At 37.8% G+C, this 19,181-nt stretch overlaps 1 protein-coding gene across 3 annotated transcripts in view; it reads right to left on the reverse strand.

The window, feature by feature from the left end:
• Positions 1-331: 331 nt before the first annotated feature.
• The window catches only part of LOC142074469 (maltase-glucoamylase-like), a 56,047-nt gene continuing 37,197 nt past the window's right edge, over positions 332-19,181 (reverse strand). The window contains exons 28-48 of one of the 3 annotated variants that reach the window (XM_075135117.1): positions 17,919-18,087; positions 16,543-16,639; positions 16,320-16,432; positions 16,037-16,162; positions 15,243-15,371; positions 15,013-15,120; positions 14,703-14,765; positions 14,216-14,350; positions 13,110-13,194; positions 12,022-12,160; positions 9,190-9,323; positions 8,721-8,755; positions 8,494-8,610; positions 7,514-7,662; positions 6,297-6,381; positions 6,097-6,153; positions 5,381-5,505; positions 4,859-4,947; positions 4,090-4,139; positions 1,386-1,556; positions 332-566 (exon numbers count right to left, since the gene is read on the reverse strand). In XM_075135117.1, coding sequence (XP_074991218.1) covers positions 504-566; positions 1,386-1,556; positions 4,090-4,139; positions 4,859-4,947; positions 5,381-5,505; positions 6,097-6,153; positions 6,297-6,381; positions 7,514-7,662; positions 8,494-8,610; positions 8,721-8,755; positions 9,190-9,323; positions 12,022-12,160; positions 13,110-13,194; positions 14,216-14,350; positions 14,703-14,765; positions 15,013-15,120; positions 15,243-15,371; positions 16,037-16,162; positions 16,320-16,432; positions 16,543-16,639; positions 17,919-18,087 — 2,239 coding nt within the window. In that variant the 3' untranslated portion in view covers positions 332-503. Of the gene's footprint in view, positions 567-1,385; positions 1,557-4,089; positions 4,140-4,858; positions 4,948-5,380; positions 5,506-6,096; positions 6,154-6,296; positions 6,382-7,513; positions 7,663-8,493; positions 8,611-8,720; positions 8,756-9,189; positions 9,324-12,021; positions 12,161-13,109; positions 13,195-14,215; positions 14,351-14,702; positions 14,766-15,012; positions 15,121-15,242; positions 15,372-16,036; positions 16,163-16,319; positions 16,433-16,542; positions 16,640-17,918; positions 18,088-19,181 lie in introns of those variants that run through there. The other 2 variants (XR_012670614.1, XR_012670615.1) reach the window with 2 other exon arrangements.

The following is a 19,181-nucleotide window of genomic DNA, read 5'->3' on the forward strand; positions in this document are numbered from 1 at the left end:
ACGTCCCCTCCTACGGAAGCTGCAGAAAGCCACGAGGTTGCCCCTCAGCCTCCTCCTCTCCAAACGAGACAGACCGGAGTCCCCAGAGGACTTGTCTTCCAGCCCTGTCACCAGCTGGGTTGCCCTCCTCTGGAGGCATCCAGCTACTTCACGTCCTTCCCAAACTGCGCACAATTCCCTCGGCTGCCAGGGCGCGGCTGAGCCTGCTGCCCACCAGCACCCCCAGATCCCTTTCTGCAGGGCTGCTCTCCAGCCACTCCTCTCCCAATTTATACTTGTGCCCCCCCAAAAAAAACCAAATTCTGCTTTACGAGGACGGCGTGGAGTTAGCTGGGATCAACATCAAACCACGGCTCCTTTCTGCACGTAATAACTTAATACAAACGGTCTGTACGTGTTTGTAGCGCAAAGTATTTTAAGAAGTCAAAGAGGCAGAAGGAGAAGGGAAAAACAACTTGTGAAGACGAGAAAGTTCAGCCCAGCCAGCGTCATTTGCAGGCGTTTTAGCTCCATTGTAACGTGTAGTCCTTGCCTAATTCAAGTTCAAGCTGGGTGATTTCCAGGACCTTTGAAAAACAAACAAAAAACCAGCAATGAGTAACTCTGCTCGGAAGACGTCTTGGTTTTCTGCAGCTCGTAGAAGACAGGAGGTTCTTATTTCAGATTACTTCTCTTTACCTTCTTAATTCTTCTTTTTCGCTATATTATATTACATTACATTGTATTATATTCCATTTTATTATAATGTATGTATTATATTACATTACATTGTATTATATTCCATTTTATTATAATGTATGTATTATATTACATTACATTGTATTATATTCCATTTTATTATAATGTATGTATTATTATATTACATTACATTGTATTATATTCCATTTTATTATAATGTATGTATTATATTACATTACATTGTATTATATTACGTTATATTATATTATGCTATGCTATGTTCCTATAGATTTTACATAATATATTTCTATATTATATATTCCTTTTATATAATAATTATATACCTTAATATATTAATACATTATCTTTTGGCTTCCCACTGAAAGGCAGAAATAAAGGAGACTCAACAGAACACCGAGTTCTGTAAAAAGGGTGGTAAACTAAATTAAACGTCAACTGATTTTAGCTTGCGGGTCTCACTGAGCAGTGCGACCATGATTTGTGACGAGACTTCATTAATTCTGTAGGAAAAAACATTTGTTGCAAAAGTACCCAGAGTTCTTACTTCTTAGATGTCAGTGGTTTTACCTCAGTAAAGAAATATATTTTAGAAATTATATTACAGCCAAGAGGTGAATCCCCAAGTGTTTAAGAGCGCATAACTGATTGCAAAGATAGGACTTCACCAGAAACTGTCGACTTCTTACCTGTTTTTGGTTGTTGTAGGATACAGCGTGAGGAGATTGGATTGCTTCCCCGTTCTGCGATACCATCACCTCCTGAACGTTTGAGGTCACCCCCAAAATTTTAATTTGAGTAAACTTCAAATTATTTGGATCGGCATAACCACGGTGCAAAACCTTTATCTCTAAAATGTTCTGAAGGAAGAGGAAAAAGAAAATCAGTGATTTGTCCTTGGGCAGTTACTTGTCGCTTTTTTCAGCTCACTGGAGACTTACAATGTTTTGCTCTTCTTCAATTTAAAAAAAAAAAAAAATCTGTACGTTGTTATTTTTATAATAGCATCTATTTCATTATTATCCACCTTTTTTAATTTCTATTTTTGTGTATGCTTTATAAAGTACATAATAGTACAGCAGCACATGTATAAAATTTATAAATAAATATGCGTATGTTGGGGGAGGTGCTCAAAAATTTTTACTGCTAGGGATGCATTGTGAAAAAAATCTGAAGACCATGGCTCTACTGGATGCTCATACATTTATAAACCATTTGAAAGCACTTTCCTGGATCTAACTGTGATTATATTCCAGATTGGATAGATTTATTTTGTATATAGTCACTTCTTTCTAGTCTTTTCAAGTAAATTTTTGTCCTATATAGATATATATGCTTAACTGCAGGATTATAAAATATGCGCGAGCTGATTAGCTAAAATGTATTTATTTCATAGAATCATAAAATACTTTGGGTTGGAAGGCACCGTTAAAGGTCATCCAGTCCAACCCCCCTGCCGTGGGCAGGGACATCATCAACCAGACCAGGTTGCTCAGAGCCCCGTCCAACCTGACCTTGGATGTTCCCAGGGATGGGACATCTACCACCTCTCTGGGCAACCTGCGCCAGGGTTTCACCACCCTCGTTGTAAAAAATTTCTTCCTTCTATCCAGTCTGAATGTCCCCTCTTTTAGTTTAAAACCCTTCCCCCTTGTCCTGTCGCAACAGGCCCTGCTAAGAAGTCTGTCCCCATCTTTCTCGTAAGTCCCCTTGAAGGCCCCAATAAGGTCCCCCCAGAGCCTTCTCCAGGCTGAACAACCCCAACCCTCTCAGCCTTTCTTCACAGGACATGTGCTCCATCCCCCTGATCATTTTGGTGGCCTCCTCTGGACCCGCTCCAACAGGTCCATGTCTGTCCTGTGCTGAGGACCCCCGAGCTGGACGCAGTGCTCCAGGGGGTCTCACCAGAGCAGAGCAGAATCCCCTCCCTCGACCTGCTGGCCACCCTTCTTTTGATGCAGCCCAGGACACGGTTGGCCGCCTGGGCTGCAAGTGTACATTGCTGGGTCATCTCCAGCTTTTTATCCACTAGCACCCCGAAGTCCTTCTCGGCAGGGCTGCTCTCCATCCCTTCATCCCCCAGCCTGTATTGATACCGGGGGTTGCCCCAACCGAGGTGCGGATGGATCTTATCAGGTCCCATGGACTTGTGCACCTTCAGGTTCCTTAGATGGATGATCTTCTCCTACACTGGGCGGCTCTTCATTCTCCCAGTCCCCACCTTTGCCTTCTGCGGCTTGGGCGGTGACGTTCGAGCTCTTGCCGGTGAAGACCAAGGCAAAAAAGTCATTGAGTACCTCCGCCTTCTCCATATCCCGGGTAACGAGGTGTCCCATTCCATTCCGGAGAGGGCCCAACATTTTCCCTAGTCTTCCTTTTATCCCCAACGTACCTATAGAAGCTTTTCTTGTTGCCCATGACATCCCTGGCCAGATTTTGTTCTCTCAGGGCTTTAGCTTTCCTAACCTGATCCCTGGCCGCTCGGACAATTCCTCTGTAGGCTACCTGTCCTTGCTTCCACCCTCCGTAGGCTTCCCTTTTGTGTTTGAGTGTGTCCTTGCTCATCCACGCAGGTCTCCTGGCGTTTTTGCCCACTTTCCTCTTTGTTGGGACTCATCGCTCCTGAGTTTGGAGGAGGTGGTCCTTAAATATTAACCAGCTTTCTGGGGCCCCTCTTCCCTCCATCATCATTTTACATTTAAATGATCTGCAAAAGTGACGCGGAATACACATCTGACAAAATATTGGCCTCATTGGATTTCTGCATTAATTTTATATAACTGCTTTTTGAAATAAACTGGCATTTTCAGAATTATAAGAAATTATAACGTCACGAATATATAACAAATATAGCAATAAGGTAAAAGAGGCACCTTCTGAATCCGGCTTAAATTTGTTCTTAATAAAATTTAATTGTATTAATTGCATTATATTGGAGCCTGGACACAAAACACTCCTAAATTCCTTCATATATGGAAGGAGAATTTGTGAACGGGTACGTCTGGGATTTTTGCTATTAAGTTAAAGCCTCCTCCCTTATTGCAAACCAATGTGCAGATAACAAATCTGAACCAACATCTGTCTTGGAGGTCTCAGGCTGGGCCAGCTACTTAATGTAAATATACGTATGTGGAATAGGCCCACTGAAGTAAATTAAGTTGCCCCAATTTATAGCAAAATTAGTTTATCCATCTAGGATATTGCTATTGCATATATATTTTTTTTTTTTTTAAATTAACAATTAGAGACCTGCAACAATTTTCACAATATTGGACAAGAACTAGTCCATCACAGAGGATTAGTGGCATGTTGGGATATGGAAACATTAAAAAAATGCCAAATACAACAATAATCACCCTGGGTACTCAAAACCAGCGAGTTAACATGACATACCTGATTAGCAGTAAATGAGGTCAGCAGATATACACCATCTTCATACGCATCTGTCAAAAAGAAAGAATAAAGTAAAATGTATTTGCTATTCACCTTTATTTTTTTAATTCAATAGAAGAATTGTGCTGCGCATTGCGCAGACTTCCTGCAACATTTTGGTACGTTAAAAAGAAAATCACAATTTTTAAAAAAAAAAAAAAAAAAAATCACAATTCAGTGCATTATTTGTGATAATCTCAGGGGATAGCTTATAGTTATTACAAGGATAATGCACTGTAAATGTAAAGGATAAGGGACTTCTAGATATGTCTTATCTGAAGATAATTTTAATTTATTAATATTGAGGAAATGAGTTAAAGCTTCCCACTTCATCTGTGGTTATGTTCCCCATAGGTTTGAGGACAAATCCTCATTATATACATTGTCCTAGGTCCAGGGCACAACTGAATTCATGCAAAATACATATTCTATAAATAACAACATTATGTTATTATTGTACCATCAGTTTACTCATTTTACATTTTATCCTTTTCATTGTTTTACATTTTACTGTAATTTTAGTTTAATCAAGTTTAACTGTTTTACTGTAATTTTTTTTCTGGTTGATGCTCATGCTTCCTATGCCATGCCGCTCAATTATACAATAAACCTGAAATATAAAATTAACTGTTCATGTCAGCGATCCATTGAGCTACAGAAAGGCAATATTTATGCATTGTAGACTCTGAATTAGTTAATTTGTCGTGTAAACAAGAAACTTTGTCCTTACCAATGCGCACCCCGTCATCCCAATAAAGCCGACCTTCTGCAAGTTGACTATCACTCAAAGCAACAGTAAGTGCCAACGGGTTTTTTCGGCTATGAAAAAAAGAATATTTTTCTTGGGCAATCACATTTTATGTTTCGCGAGTTCGTTATAATTTATATTATAGACGTTGTCCACAACACAATTTATCTTTGTTATCGCTCTTCCCCAATCCATAGCGTTACATTTAAGGGAGGGGAGGAAACCAAAAAGAGGAAAAAAAAGGCCATAAAGGTAAGGTGCTACCATACATATTGATTTTCTCAGGACTGCTAATGTTTATACCAAATGGGAGATACTTCCAAGCATGGTGTATATCAAACCAGAAAATTGTGTTTTTCCCAGGTTAAAAATACGGAGTCCAGAAAAATGCTCTCGCTATGTAATTAATACACAATTTATTTGCAGGCCGCTAATTAAATATCTCCCTTAAAAAGCAAGGAAAAAAAAAATTGAATTTTAATCGCTTGGTGCTTCTTATCATACCTGTAAAATGTAGTATTAGCAGGGCTTTGCTGAGCGAGGATGTAACCGCCTCTGATATGGAGGTTGATATGTTCCAAAGGAGAGGATAAATTTCTGAACTGTCCCCTAAAGCCAATATACTCGCCCTATTTATGATTTAAAAAAAAAAAAACCCACTGTAAAAGATATCTTTGCTGAATTACCCATTTTAAACTTTTTTTTAGAATGAAAGTTTATAAATACAAAAATACTAAGAAAGTTGTCACTGCAAACCCTTTTTTAATGCAGAACTATGTATTTTCAAGGTAAAATCTGAAATTCTGCATATATAAAACAATTACACAACACCTGATAAATCGAGTGATGTTTAAAGCCTGAGGCTGTAAAAATTGTTTAAAACTTTTGTCTTCCTCCACTCCATCATTCTTAGAAAAGAAATTATATGTATCGTTGAAGGGTTAAAAAAAAAAAAAAGCAAACATGGAAGCGCTTCAGATTACAGATATTATTCCCTATTTAACCGGTCATGTTGACCAAGATTATATTAAAAGAAACTGATTAATTTAACAAAAAAAAAAAAATCAGCCAAGATGCAATTTTTCACATCGCTAAAAATGTCTACTGACCACATGTTGGTAAAACAGAGGTGGTGGATTCACACTCCGCCCCAGCACACTATGCTCCTGTTTAAATATATTAGGAAAAATAAATATAGTATCGTTTTTAAAATTACTTACGGTGTGGTAATCATACCAGCGGGCATTCGGTAGGTAAGCATTCACCTCTACAGCACCCTGGAATTAAACATTTTTGGTTTAAGCCTATTAAAGCCAAAAAGTAAAGCTTAGCTCAAGTCACTTCTAATATTTTCATCGGTTTCTAGTATTTCCTATTTTTTTCCCCAACTTTTCTGATATTTCTATTTCTGATATTTCACCTGTTCCAGTACAGGGCTGATGAGCAGTGCCGGTCCCCACAAAAATTGTCTATATATTTCCCATGTCCTTTTGTCTTCCACAAACCTGCGAAGTAACAAAAGAGTGGTCAAACCCTCGGTGTCAACCTTTTCCAAAATATTTCCTCGTTGAAGTCTTTTTTCTCAGTAAAACTACCATTTCTATGGCACGCTACCAGTAATAATAGGTAACATTATTACCTATTTATTAATAATATATAATAATTGTTAAAAATTAATCCCATTTTATTTACAAAAGTATCTATTAAAGCTTGTCAAGAACGTATTAAGATCCTAATGTGAAAATCGTCAGGGAGATACCACCTATCACTTAATTTTCATTTCTGCTGTTTCTTCATGTTTGCTGGCCTATATCTACATATATACTAAAATTTTAATTTAGTATATTTAGATCACAAAACTTAAAGAAATCACTTTTGTTTGGTATCACCAACAGCAAAATTAAGTAGTGGCCCAATTACCTTCTGATTTGTGCCTTTTTTTTTTTTTTTTGACAGGTACTTTGTCAGAATCAAGTCTTAGATTAGTCAAAATTAGGCTGGGATTACAAGCTGACGACTCAGTGGTTTTTAGCAGAAGACAAGCATTTTAAAATATTTTATTCATCTTTAACGTTAAGGCATTAACCAGTCTTTGGCACATACTGCCCCTTCTGACCAGGTACAAATAAAATCTTATGTCTCTAAAAACAGGGCTCTTTTTCAAAAAACTGCTATAAAAACTTTTTTTAAAAAGCCTGCTATATTTAGTTTAGCCTAAATAAGTTACCTTGCCCTGCAAACGTCTCAAGACTTGTGTCAAAAACCCTATTTTCTCCCTCTTTTTCTCTGCTTAAAATTTTTGCCCAGCTATTTTTGCAACACTCGCTCTCTGATTCTACGTATATCCAGCACCAGGCAGAATGTATTTGCTGAATACCACTAGGGATGATGAGAATGAGCTCTAAAATTTATATATTAATTATATTTATATGTAAGGAAAAAACGTTGGCATTGTGGGAAATGAAGCCCTTGAGCTGTCACAGCGAGCCGATGTCGAATGTGCTTATTCTCAATCCCTTGCCGGTTTTAAAATAAAAATCGCGGTAGCTGAGGGAAAACCTTTTTATGAGGATCACGGAAATCCTATGGACTTCAGCGGGAATTCATTATTAACGGAGAAGGAAGGACCACGCTTACTCGTGGAGCAGAGGGCGAACAACGGTGCTGCCATGAGCGTTGGCTTCGTACATTAACGTGTACAAATAGGGTAGGAGGGTATATCTTGTATTTAGCACTTTCCTGGAAATTTCTTCAAATGTTGAATTCCAGGCAACAGGATCTTGCCTCTAAAGAAGAGAAAAGAGCCTCTTGTTATTCAAACAGGAGTATTTTGTTGGGAAGAGACGGGAGAAAAAAAAAAGACCGCATGTCTAGCATCTCTTTTCACCTTGCACGTCATCCATAAATTCGTATGATTTAGTGGCAGCAATTGTCAAACGTGCCTCAAAATCGCCGTAGCAAAGCATAGCTGAGGAGATCTGGGTAGAGCCCTGCAAATTCCTTGTTCTCCTCTAATTTAGAGCACCTTCATTTATTTATCTGTTCTTTAATGAAGGATAAATAGCTCTGCTCTGCCCGACCTAAAGCTCTAACGAGGATAGAAATGCTGTTTCCCTTGTTGCCATTTTTCCAGTTATCTTGTTTTACAGCTTGCTATAATACAGTCTCCTGCATTCAGTTATTTTCACTTATTCTTATAAAGAAATACAATATTTTATGGCAGGAAGTGGGCAAAGTACAGGAATTTTAGACACTTGGGAATCTCATTCCACTGTTCCCTTTTCTAATTTGCTGGAAAATGAAGAATAGTTAGGGATGAAAATACTAAGGTCACTTTTGCCCCTTTAAGCGTGTATAGCCATAAAAATAGTTATTTTAGTCCTGTAAGTGTGGTATGTTTAAATAAAAACTGCCTACACGAAAAAAATAACTATTTTAGTGTTGTAGAGGTGGTATGTTTAAGTAGAACTGGAACACGTGAAAAATAACGATTTTCTTCTTATAGATGTGGTGTGTTTACCTAAAAATGGCGTATATGGGGAATAAAAAAATGGAAGCTATGAGGAAAATATGGGAAATAAAAAAACGCAGTCAAAGCCAACGCTGGAGGCGCCCACCTTGGCTCCTTTCCCATTGTGATTCCTCGAGTAGGGGTAAAAGGCACCCAGCTCCATCCATCGAGCACACAGCTCGTACTCCGAGTCTCCAAAGAAGCCACAGATATCTGCTCCCGTCTGAAAATTTAAAAAAAAAAACAAAAAAACCAAACCACATCCGTTGGCAATACTCTACATTTTTGTTAATAAAGATAACTGAAATATAAGGCAATAAATTGGGAGCTTACATAAGATATTCCAAAGAGACTAAACTCCATCATACCTGCAAGGAAAAAAAAAGAATCAATGATAAAACCTGCGGTTTTTTATTTGGTGTGGTGCGAGTTGTGTAGCTCGTACAACTCAGAATGAAAAAAAAGCAAAGAATTTCCAGAATTCCCCCAGGAAAGCTGGTTCCTAAGAAGCAAAGCAGCAGATTTTGGGCAACAGGGAGAGGATGATGGGATGACAGGGGATGAATTTGAGGACAATGTGGTGCTCAAACCCATGCAATCAAACCCAATTCCTATAGAAACCATGAAGACTTTCTTTAATAGGCGATAAGAAGAAAAAAAAGTCAAGAAGAAATTGGCTGTAAATTCTGATTGCTCAACTGAGTAGCCCATTTTGGCTAAAAAACAACAAAAAAAAGCAACTATTAGGAAGGAAACCAAGAAGAAACATGGAATAAATTGGCTATACGTTGTGTCGACGTACCGATGATGGATTTATCGAGCTGATTCCAGGCTGCGGTGTTGTCCCCCAGCCAATGTCCCGACCACTTTCCGCTGCTGGGGTAGGTGGAACGGGTGACGACGATTCCTCGCTCCTTCGTGACGTTCCGCAAGGCACTGGGATGCACGTGGGAGAAGAAACCAACAGGATGAGAACTAAGATAACTGCAAAAGGTCTTATGCGCGACTCTGAAAGTAAAATTGGTGGCTTATATTTCTGTAAGAAAGGGCTGCTCTGCTGCCCATGAGCAGGCACAAACCCAATGGGGATGTGGTTTTTGTTGGAATTCACTACGACCCACGCATCTGCAGAAACTAAGAATTAAGTGTCAACCAACTCGGCGTGAGAAAATGAATTGGCAAAGCGAGGAGGCACTAAATTAAGCATTTCCAGTGAAGGCTAATGACTTTAGGGGAAAACAGAAACGTAGCCCAACTTCCACATTTTTTTTTTTAAGGGTTACACAATCTGGTCCAGGGCACGGTCGTCTGTTACTGCAATACCAGAAAATTTGCAGCAATAGTTAAAAATGATCCTAACAAAATGCAAACCAAGGCAATAATAAGGGAGAAAATAGAAGTACTGGGAATATTAGACCTGTCAGCATAGCATCAGTTGCCAAAAAGGTATTGGAACAAAAAAAATAACCCTTTGAGTTTTAATCGTTGCCAAGCAAATAAGAATTATTTGAAATAGCCAGCACGGATTTGTCTACAAATGATCATATTAAAGTTGATGTTTTTGTCTCGGAGTGGAAATGGGCCTCACAGCGAAGAAGAACCAGCTGATGGGACACATCTTGGCATGAGCAAACTTTTTGGTTTGATTTTATTTGGCTTTTCCATGAGCAAAAGTGTTGCATGGTTTAGGCCAGGGGTTAATAACTATTCAAGGAGGTGTTGAAGGGGATTTAATTTTCTTTATTTTTTTCTCTCCCTCATTCCTCATAAAATAAATAACATATTTCATTTCCTTAAAGAAGTCTTTGACCACCACGGCAAAGGTAACCAAGTCAAAAAAAAAGATTAAAGTCAAAAAGAAAAGTCAAGAAAAGTCAAAAAAACAAAGTAAAAAAAAAAAAGAATTAACTGAGTTAGGCAGAATTTCTGCCGCTTAATTTCTCTGATGATAATTCTGGCGCTTTTTGCTAAAACATATGTTGTTCATCTACGTTGTGTGACTACAGTGTATGCATCAGCTGTCTGATTTCTTACCAGAATTCCTCTGCAATCTGTAAAGATTCACAAAAAACCACGAGTTAAAGCCCTTCACTGATGAAATTGCTTTGCTCTCTTGGTACCGCCAACATAATGGCCTAAAAAGATGCTTCAGATAAGGTACTGTCTATTTTTCTACGAGATTTGCAGCTTTTGTGATGCTAGAATTCCTGCAAAAAACATACTATTCACTTAAATTCCCTTAGGAATGAAACTAGACTAACGCAGTGTAATTATTTCTTCCAAGATACACAGTAAGTCTTCTGGTCTCTTTTATTATTTTGCAATATATTATAATACATATATTTGACATGTATGATATTATATATGATATTATATATGATACAGTATAATAAATTATACTATGTTATAATGTGTTATATTATAATGTATATATTATAATGTATATAATTATAATGTATAATTATAGATATATAATATATATATGTATATATAATTATGATGTATAATATATGAAAGCATTACATTATAATGTATTATATTATAATGCCATAATATATGATAGCATTATATTATAATGTATTATATTATAATGTTATGATATATGATAATAAATAATATTATAATGTTACGATATGCAATATTATCTAATATAATATATTACAGCGCCTCTTAACAGACTTAATATTCGGAACCAATGATAATATTCCCCTTCATGTTCAATTGCTGTCTACTTACAATAACCAAATTCCTTTAGATTTGGCGGATAATAAAAGTATTACTATGTCCTTCCTGTCTTGTCAGCAATATTGTGAATGCCTCGACTTCATGCAACGGCACGTTGCTAAATGTAACATCCCCCCCAGTCAAAAACTCCAGCAGACTTGATTTTTCCTTCATTTATGCTAATATAAATGTTACCAGGGGAGTTAACGTCATGGAGAGCTATAAAGAAACACTGTTCTTTGCTTGCTCGTTAAACTGGAAATGAAAGATCGGTTTATTATCGTCACATCAGAAGTTATCAAAAACAGGCTACAATATGATTCAGTATGAAATATATCATAAAATTTGTCTTGAAACTGAGAAAACAATTTCTTAGAAGGAAAACCTAGGCGTGTGATTTACATGTCACAAGTCAGTTTTCCCTTTTCAGCACCATTTAATTTATTTTAATGATATTCACTTAAGAATGGCTGTATTGTAGCCTATATTTTAAAATCTAGATTCATTTTCCTTCCCTTGATGTAAGGCCAAAAGAAGATCTACACTATAAATAAACCATATTATCATAGAAATAGGTGGAAACAAGAATTTTTGTGTACTTGAATTACTCTAAGCACTTGAGACTGTAATTGATAAATAGCTTCGATTGATTAATTCCAGCGTTCAGAACTGTTCTCAGTTCTGTCTTGTAAGGGACAGAAGAGTGTTTTAGGGTGGGGTTTTTTGGGGTGAAATTATTCACTTTTAAGTGAGTTGAAGAACTGAAGACATTCAGATGAAAAGAAAAATCATGAGAAAAAATGATTTCTGGTAAATAAACTGGTGAAACTTTTCATCATGAGAATATAGACACTGAATATTAATTTGCAACGTATTTTGGAAATAATGGAAAAAAAAAAATGCAACTTACTCGAGGGTAGGTTTTATTTGTGCCCATCCATAAAGGTTGTGGACATCGTAGTGACTGACTGGGGAACCATCTGGGAGATATTGCCGACCTTCCATGCAGAGTGTTTTGAAAACCAATCCCTCTGATCTAAATCCTAACTCTATTGGAAAGAGAATGAAGATACTCGTATTTTAACAATTTACATCCCATAAGAATTTTAATGAGTCACTTTTTTTTTTTTTTTAATTTGCATCGTCTTGGTCGGTGTTCACGTGGCCATTTATTTTATTTTAAAGAAAACAACATTTTATGTTTTCTGAGGTTGGATTTCAGAAATTTAGGAAATTCTGAAATTCCTGATACTCCTGTGTAAGTAGCTGGGTCTGCAAGAGAAATAGCAACTCAGTTCTAGAGGCTTTTATTGAAGAGGATCAGAGTAAACAGAATATATCCTAACTCCGAAAATATTACAAATCTCTGTAAATGCTACCATATCAGCCATATTCACAGAAAACTTGGGGGGGGAAAGTCTATTTCTGAATACTCTGAGAAATTATATTTAAACACATCAGAAAGCAACAGAAGTATTCTAATAAAGCGTTAGTGAGTTATTGCCAACTTGTAGTACTCTACACCAGTACTCGCGTAAAGCCCTGCTAAGAAGAGCAAGTATTTCAAGACCGTTCCTCAAATTAGGCCCAATAATTTTACATATAAGTAACTATTAATCAGCGGAGGCCCAAGGATATTTTTGAAAGTTTTAGTCATTAATTGCATTTTTTCATCCGGGAAAACTATGCAAAACCCTGAAAGCCACATCCTTGACCATGTCCAAAGCTAGAAAATAGATACCAAAATCTAGCAAAAAAAAAAAAAAAAAAAAATCTTAATTTTCAGAAGTGCCATGTGGTCACTGTTCTCACCAACGAAGACTGCAGTTAAGAGCATTGATCATCTCAAAAAAAACCGGTTGACTTCTGTTACGGGTTCACTTACGGATTTGGCTACCTAATTTTAGGCATTTATACCACATCTCTCACGTAAGAAGTTCTATACAAACCAAAGTGACCCAAAATGTTTAAATTGTTTACGGCAGTGATCAGACTTACGGGGTACATATGGTGGAAAGTTCAGCTGTTGATTTCTACAGCCGCCAACGGCGCCGTTAACGAAGCTCGCAGGTTCGTTCATATCCTGAAAACATAAAGCAAAATGCCAGATGAACAAGTTTCTCTTAAATCTGGGCAATTAGTTCCTTTCAGCTATTTTAGTTTGCGCCCCTAATATTTAATTCTCTTTGTCAGCGGGTTGACCAAGTAAATGCAATGAACTCAGATTTTCAGGACCACCCGTTGCATTTCTTTTTAAATCAGTATAGAATAATGGTTCAACAGACAAATTTTTCTGATGAGTAATTCCCTTCATAGCCAGATTCTGAATTTCTCATCTCCCAGACAGTAAAGCGTCAAATTCACAGCGATTAATTGAAGCCAGAGCCTTCGGTTTTGAGAACTTCGTATTTACCAGTCATGTTTCCCGAAAAGGGCAGGTTTTCCTCTGTGTAGAATTGAAATCACTACAGCAAATATAGCTACAGATAAGTAAATTACTAAAATCTCTGAGCTTCGTAATGATGGCTCTTGTCCTCAGCGCCTGTGGTCCTCTGGTTGCAGCAGCACACCAGAGCTGGGATATGGGGAAATACCAAATATTTTACTGGGTTTCTAGATGTTTTGGGGTTTTCTATAGGAATATATTAATATTTAATAGATTCTACAGTTACTGCAAGTCCACTTCATTTAAGAAGCAAGCTAAACCTGTCATTTATCTCATTTTGCCTCACAGAAGTAGTAATGGTAAAAAATAATAGTCTTTTATTGCCAAAAAAAAAGTCCCAAACTCTAGGAACTTGTAGAAGAAAAACAACACTGCAAAAGAGCCACTAGGTGGGTCAAAAGTAAATAATGAAGATTTGAGAAAGTAAACTTTTTCAACAGGCAAAAAAAAAAAAAAAATAGAACAAATAATGATCCTGTTAACAAGAAGGAGGATTTTTAAACCTTAGTCGACCGTTCATGATTTTTAGCATTAAACATCTGTATCCTTCCCTCCTTGGAGGCCTCAGAGCATTGCTGGGTTTTGAGGTGTTGACAACCAATCTGAGGGTAAAAAGGTGCCGTAAAATCTCAGAAATAGAATAATTTTTTAGCCTTACGATCCATAGGCCATCAAACTTCAAGCTTTTTGATGCATTTTGTGGGTTGGTGTAGACTTCTGTGATTTCTCTTGTCCACCATTCAGTTGTGGAATTGCGGAAGAAATCTGGAAAAGCTACATACGCTCGGTAGAGCTGTAAAAGTAGTAGAGAAAAAAAAAAAAGAAGCATAGAGGCACAAGACTGAAAGCATCCCACTACTAAAATGTTGGAATTTGGTTTAATTTTTTAAAAATCAAAAATTTAATTTTTTCTTAAATAATTCATGGTTTTGTTGCAGTTTTTAGATGTTCTGGCACAAAGGCTGGACAGTTTCTGCGATTCGCTCTGATGTTATTTAGGTTTTTTTGATGTTCTGGTAGAAAAACTGGTCACTTTCTGCGTCTGACTTCTTAGATTAAATTTTATCAGCCAGTTCACTACTATAAACCTTAATGAATTTGCCGCTCCCTCTCTGTGTCAGTCACCAAAGGGTATCAACATTTACCTCCACTTGGGTTTCCCAATCTAGTGTGTCATTAACTTCTACATGGGGAAGGTCTGGCCAAACCTAGTAGGAGGAAGGAGATATTAAAATAATCAGATTAAACTGGCTAAAAAAAAAATGAGTATCAACAGCAATAAAGCTTTGCTGCTGCATGTTCCAACAGCAAAACAAATCGAAGACATTTCCATTTGTAGCATTCCATGTGTCATCTGAATTGGGGAATGTACGTGATATTAGAAGTCTTCCCCCCGACACGTAACCTGGCGTGATGCTTATTTGGATAAAATAATCAGCTTTTTAAGAACAGCACCTTTGCGAATATAATGTCATTGGTATTGGGCCATTTTATGAAGACATCCTTCTCCAAACCTCTTGTGAAGGCGGGGTAATCGGTTTCATTACCCGATATGGCTGGATCCTAAAATTAAAGATAATACAATTTTACTTTTATGCTCAAAAGACAAATACAGAAATGCCGTTAAATGCATTCTGTATTCTGCAATCACATACTATAATTTAAAACCAGAATTCAACACTCACGAGGATTAAGATAAACCTCATTCCTTCTTCTTGTATTTTATTAATTAGAGCCGGTAACCCAGCGAAGCGTGGGTTGAGGGTGAAGTCCAGTTGCCGTTCCATATAATCAATATCTGCGTACTGGACATCCTGCAGTTCACACAGAAATAATTAAAATATAGGGCTTTTTTTGGTCATTTCCTGCATGACATAATCCACATCATCCATTTGCAAAATTAGGCGAACGACTGACTTTTTTTTGAAATGTAAAGTTGGAATCTGCTGCGGCTTAAAGCTCAGGTTATCAGATGAACACACTTCCACAACCTTACCCAGTGTGAAACTCGGCTTTCACCACTGCCTTTAGTGAAGAAAATAAAAATTCACACACGCAAGGAAAAAAACACCCCTGGATTTGTGCCTATGTATAAACATATGTCGATATACACATTGCCTGCATAGATGTTACTACACACTGTCCAGAAACAAGGGAATTGGTTGCTCCATACTGAAATAATTTGATGTTAATTACCTGTAACATGAAAGCCATGCTTAATTTAGGTATAATTTGGTTAGGTCTAAAGCTTTTGCAACTTGCTGAAAAACATGCCAAAAGGTAGCTTTCTCAGCCCAGGACAACGTATAATGTAAAGAAAGTTGCTTTATTTTGTTTCCCTCGTGTTTCCCTGTAAAGTGCGTGGAAAAGTTGAACTATGGCATTAATTGTAGCATTTCTTTTTACTGTTTTAAATTAGACGATACCCTGAAGCCAGAAATTCAAGCGCCATCGCAAGCTTTAATGGCTTTCAACATACATAGGGTATCCTGGCTGCTTTCATGGCTTCCACCAGCTTGGCGATTTCGGTGTCATTTGCATATCCGTAGCGGCATAACTGGAATCCCAGTGCCCAGTAGGGTGGCATAACTGGTCGCCCAACCAGCTAAAAATGAAAAAGAAAAAATTGCAAATAGGTGAAAACAGACCAAAACGACAACAACACCCCCCCCCCAAAAAAAAAAAAAAAAATTAAAAAAAAAAAAAAACAAACGGGAAAAAAAAAAGCAAACCACTTTGTATTTGCAATAGGAGAATCGTACCGCAGTGTATTCCTGAACGACGAGCTCTGGTGTTGGCCCCAAAACCATGTAAAAGTCCAGAATTCCCCCAGTTGTGCGATACGTCAGAGCAGGCGTGGGCTGGAAGGTCACATCTGGAAAACGGAGGCAGTGCAAGAAGGCAACAAATGCCTGGGTAAGACAAAAACTGAACATTGAAATAAAACACGTTGAGAAAATAAAGTGAATTTTTATCATTTTTCACCCATTGCATTGCTGTTAAGCAAGAGAACTCCATGGGCGTTGCCGTCTTCTTCAAGCCCCATGTAGAACGGCTGGAAACCATATGAATTCAACTTGTACTGCAAAAGAAAAAAAGTATTTTCTATCGGAAAGACATCATAAACATTCAGTTATTTGCATCTACCAATAAATTATCCATCAATAAGTAACAAGGTTAATAAATGATCAGATACACAATGGTCGTGTGTGCAACAAAGAATCTTGCACGTTGAACATGCGACAGGAAACGTTGACCAGGAGCAATCATTTTCAGCTTCAAATTTTGAGGTCAATCTGTTTCTGATTGCTCAAGGCAGGGAGGGAAGAAAATGTATTTTTTGCTTTAAAAATTGCTATTATGAAATCACGTCCCTAGGGGAAAACTTTTTCTTCCTTTCAAGTATCTCCAGGTAGCCTTTATCATCAAGACAAGCTGGTGACTTTCTCTTATTTTTCATTTACTCAAAACGTTTCAAATTTTCAAATTATACCTATAACGAGGCACTGCTATTCCGGGATTAATCCCTTGCAAATCGCCAATATTTTTGTTATGTAAAAACCAATACATGGGTATGCTGAAACATAAAATTTTGTCATTTGACTCTGTAAGTCCTAATTTGACCCCAAAGTTGTAGGACTTTGTCCGGGTCTGACCCAGAAGAACAGATCATAGAATCACAGAATAGTTTGGGTTGGAAGGGACCTTTCAAGGCCATCCAGTCCAACCCCCCTGCCATGGGCAGGGACATCTTCAACCAGACCAGGTTGCTCAGAGCCCTGTCCAACCTGACCTTGGATGTCTCCAGGGATGGGGCATCTACCACCTCTCTGGGCAACCTGCGCCAGGGTTTCACCACCCTCGTTGTAAAAAATTTCTTCCTTCTATCTGGTCCGAATCTCCCCTCTTTTAGTTTAAAACCCTTCCCCCTTGTCCTGTCGCAACAGGCCCTGCTAAGAAGTCTGTCCCCATCTTTCATCGTAAGCCCCCTTTAAGTACTGAAAGGCCCCAATAAGGTCCCCCCAGAGCCTTCTCCAGGCTGAACAACCCCAACCCTCTCAGCCTTTCTTCATAGGCCATGTGCTCCATCCCCCTGATCATTTTGGTGGCCTCCTCTGGACCCGCTCCAACAGGTCCACATCTGTCCTGTGCTGAGGACCCCAGAGCTGGACGCAGTGCTCCAGGGGGTCTCACCAGAGCGGAGCAGAATCCCCTCCCTGGACCTGCTGGCCACCCTTCTTTTGAAGCAGCCCAGGAGATGGTTGGCCACCTGGGCTGCGAGCGCACATTGTTGGGTCATCTCCAGCTTTTCCTCCACCAGAACCCCCAAGAAAAATGGGTATTTTTTGTTTTCCACTTACTCCAGGAGGCTGGTCCCTGGTGAACATTCCCCAGGTGTGCCAGTTCACGTCACGTCGAAACATGGTATGTTCGGTTTCGCCAAACCCATACAAATATTGGGATGCCAAACGGGTAGAAATCTGAATGAACATGTCGCTGAAGGTGAAAGTCGGTAGCTGAGAATCCCAGCTGAAAAGGAGGAAAATAGAAGAAGATGACAGCAATTTCAGCGCTGGGCATAACTGGTGGTCACCCTTTCAAGGCCAACGCTTCTTCTCTAAAAATCTCATTATTGACAAAAGGTGGAATAAAACTGGTATGGTTGTCAAGAAAACTTAACATTAGGACTTTTTTTAGAGTTTAATGTATTTTTTTTAGATTTTAATATGGGTTTTTTGTTTAATGGGGTCTTTTGTGTGCATATTAAAACATGAGGTGTAAATCGGCTTTTTTCTGTTAAAAACTAAGTCACAATCTGATAGCGTTCTTCCAATGACATGGGAGGCTGAATTATGGAAGGAATAATTTACTCTGGTCGGCAAAAAAATGAACTCAACTTGCAATTAAATTTTGATTACTTTAAAGAATGGCAAAAAAAAAAAAAAAATTAATTAAAAAACCAAGCGAACAGATGCACAAAACTCCTTCTTAAACAATGCTGTGGTCATCTAAGGGAAGTATTCGAAAGCGTAGAAAATTTTTGCGTCTCCCCCTGTATTTGGGAACTGCATGAAAATTGGTGTTTGGAAACCTCTACGCTCCGTACTTGAAGATGATGCAGAGGAGTTTTTAGCCAGTATCAAAGCATGAAGTGGCAGGGAAATACCTTAGCCAATTTGGGGAAAAAATAGGGTCTTGTACAGGTCACCTCCTCCATCCTTCCTCTGGGTTAATATTCTCATACTTACGCAAAGGTCAAGCGACCACCGCTGGAGCAGAGTTTAGTATTTGACAGATATGGCCATTTTGTGGGACAGACAAAAACTTGTCTCATGGCATTTAGAGCAGACTGAACAATAAAATGTTTTGGCAGGAAAAAAGGAAAAGGAAAAAGGAGAAGAGAAGAAAGAAAAGGGGAGGGGAAGAAATAATGAAATGAAAAATTAAAAGAAAAATCATGACATTAAATTTATAAACAAAATAAAAATTAAATTAACAAAGTGAAATGAAAATTTTAAATTTGCAAAAGGAAATGAGAAAATTAAATGAAAAAAAATTAAATGAAACAAATGAAACAATTAAATGAAACAATTAAATGAAACAATTAAAATAACAAAATGAAA

The sequence above is a fragment of the Calonectris borealis genome, chromosome 36 (assembly GCF_964195595.1).
Source record: "Calonectris borealis chromosome 36, bCalBor7.hap1.2, whole genome shotgun sequence".
NCBI classification, from domain to species: Eukaryota; Metazoa; Chordata; class Aves; order Procellariiformes; family Procellariidae; genus Calonectris; species Calonectris borealis.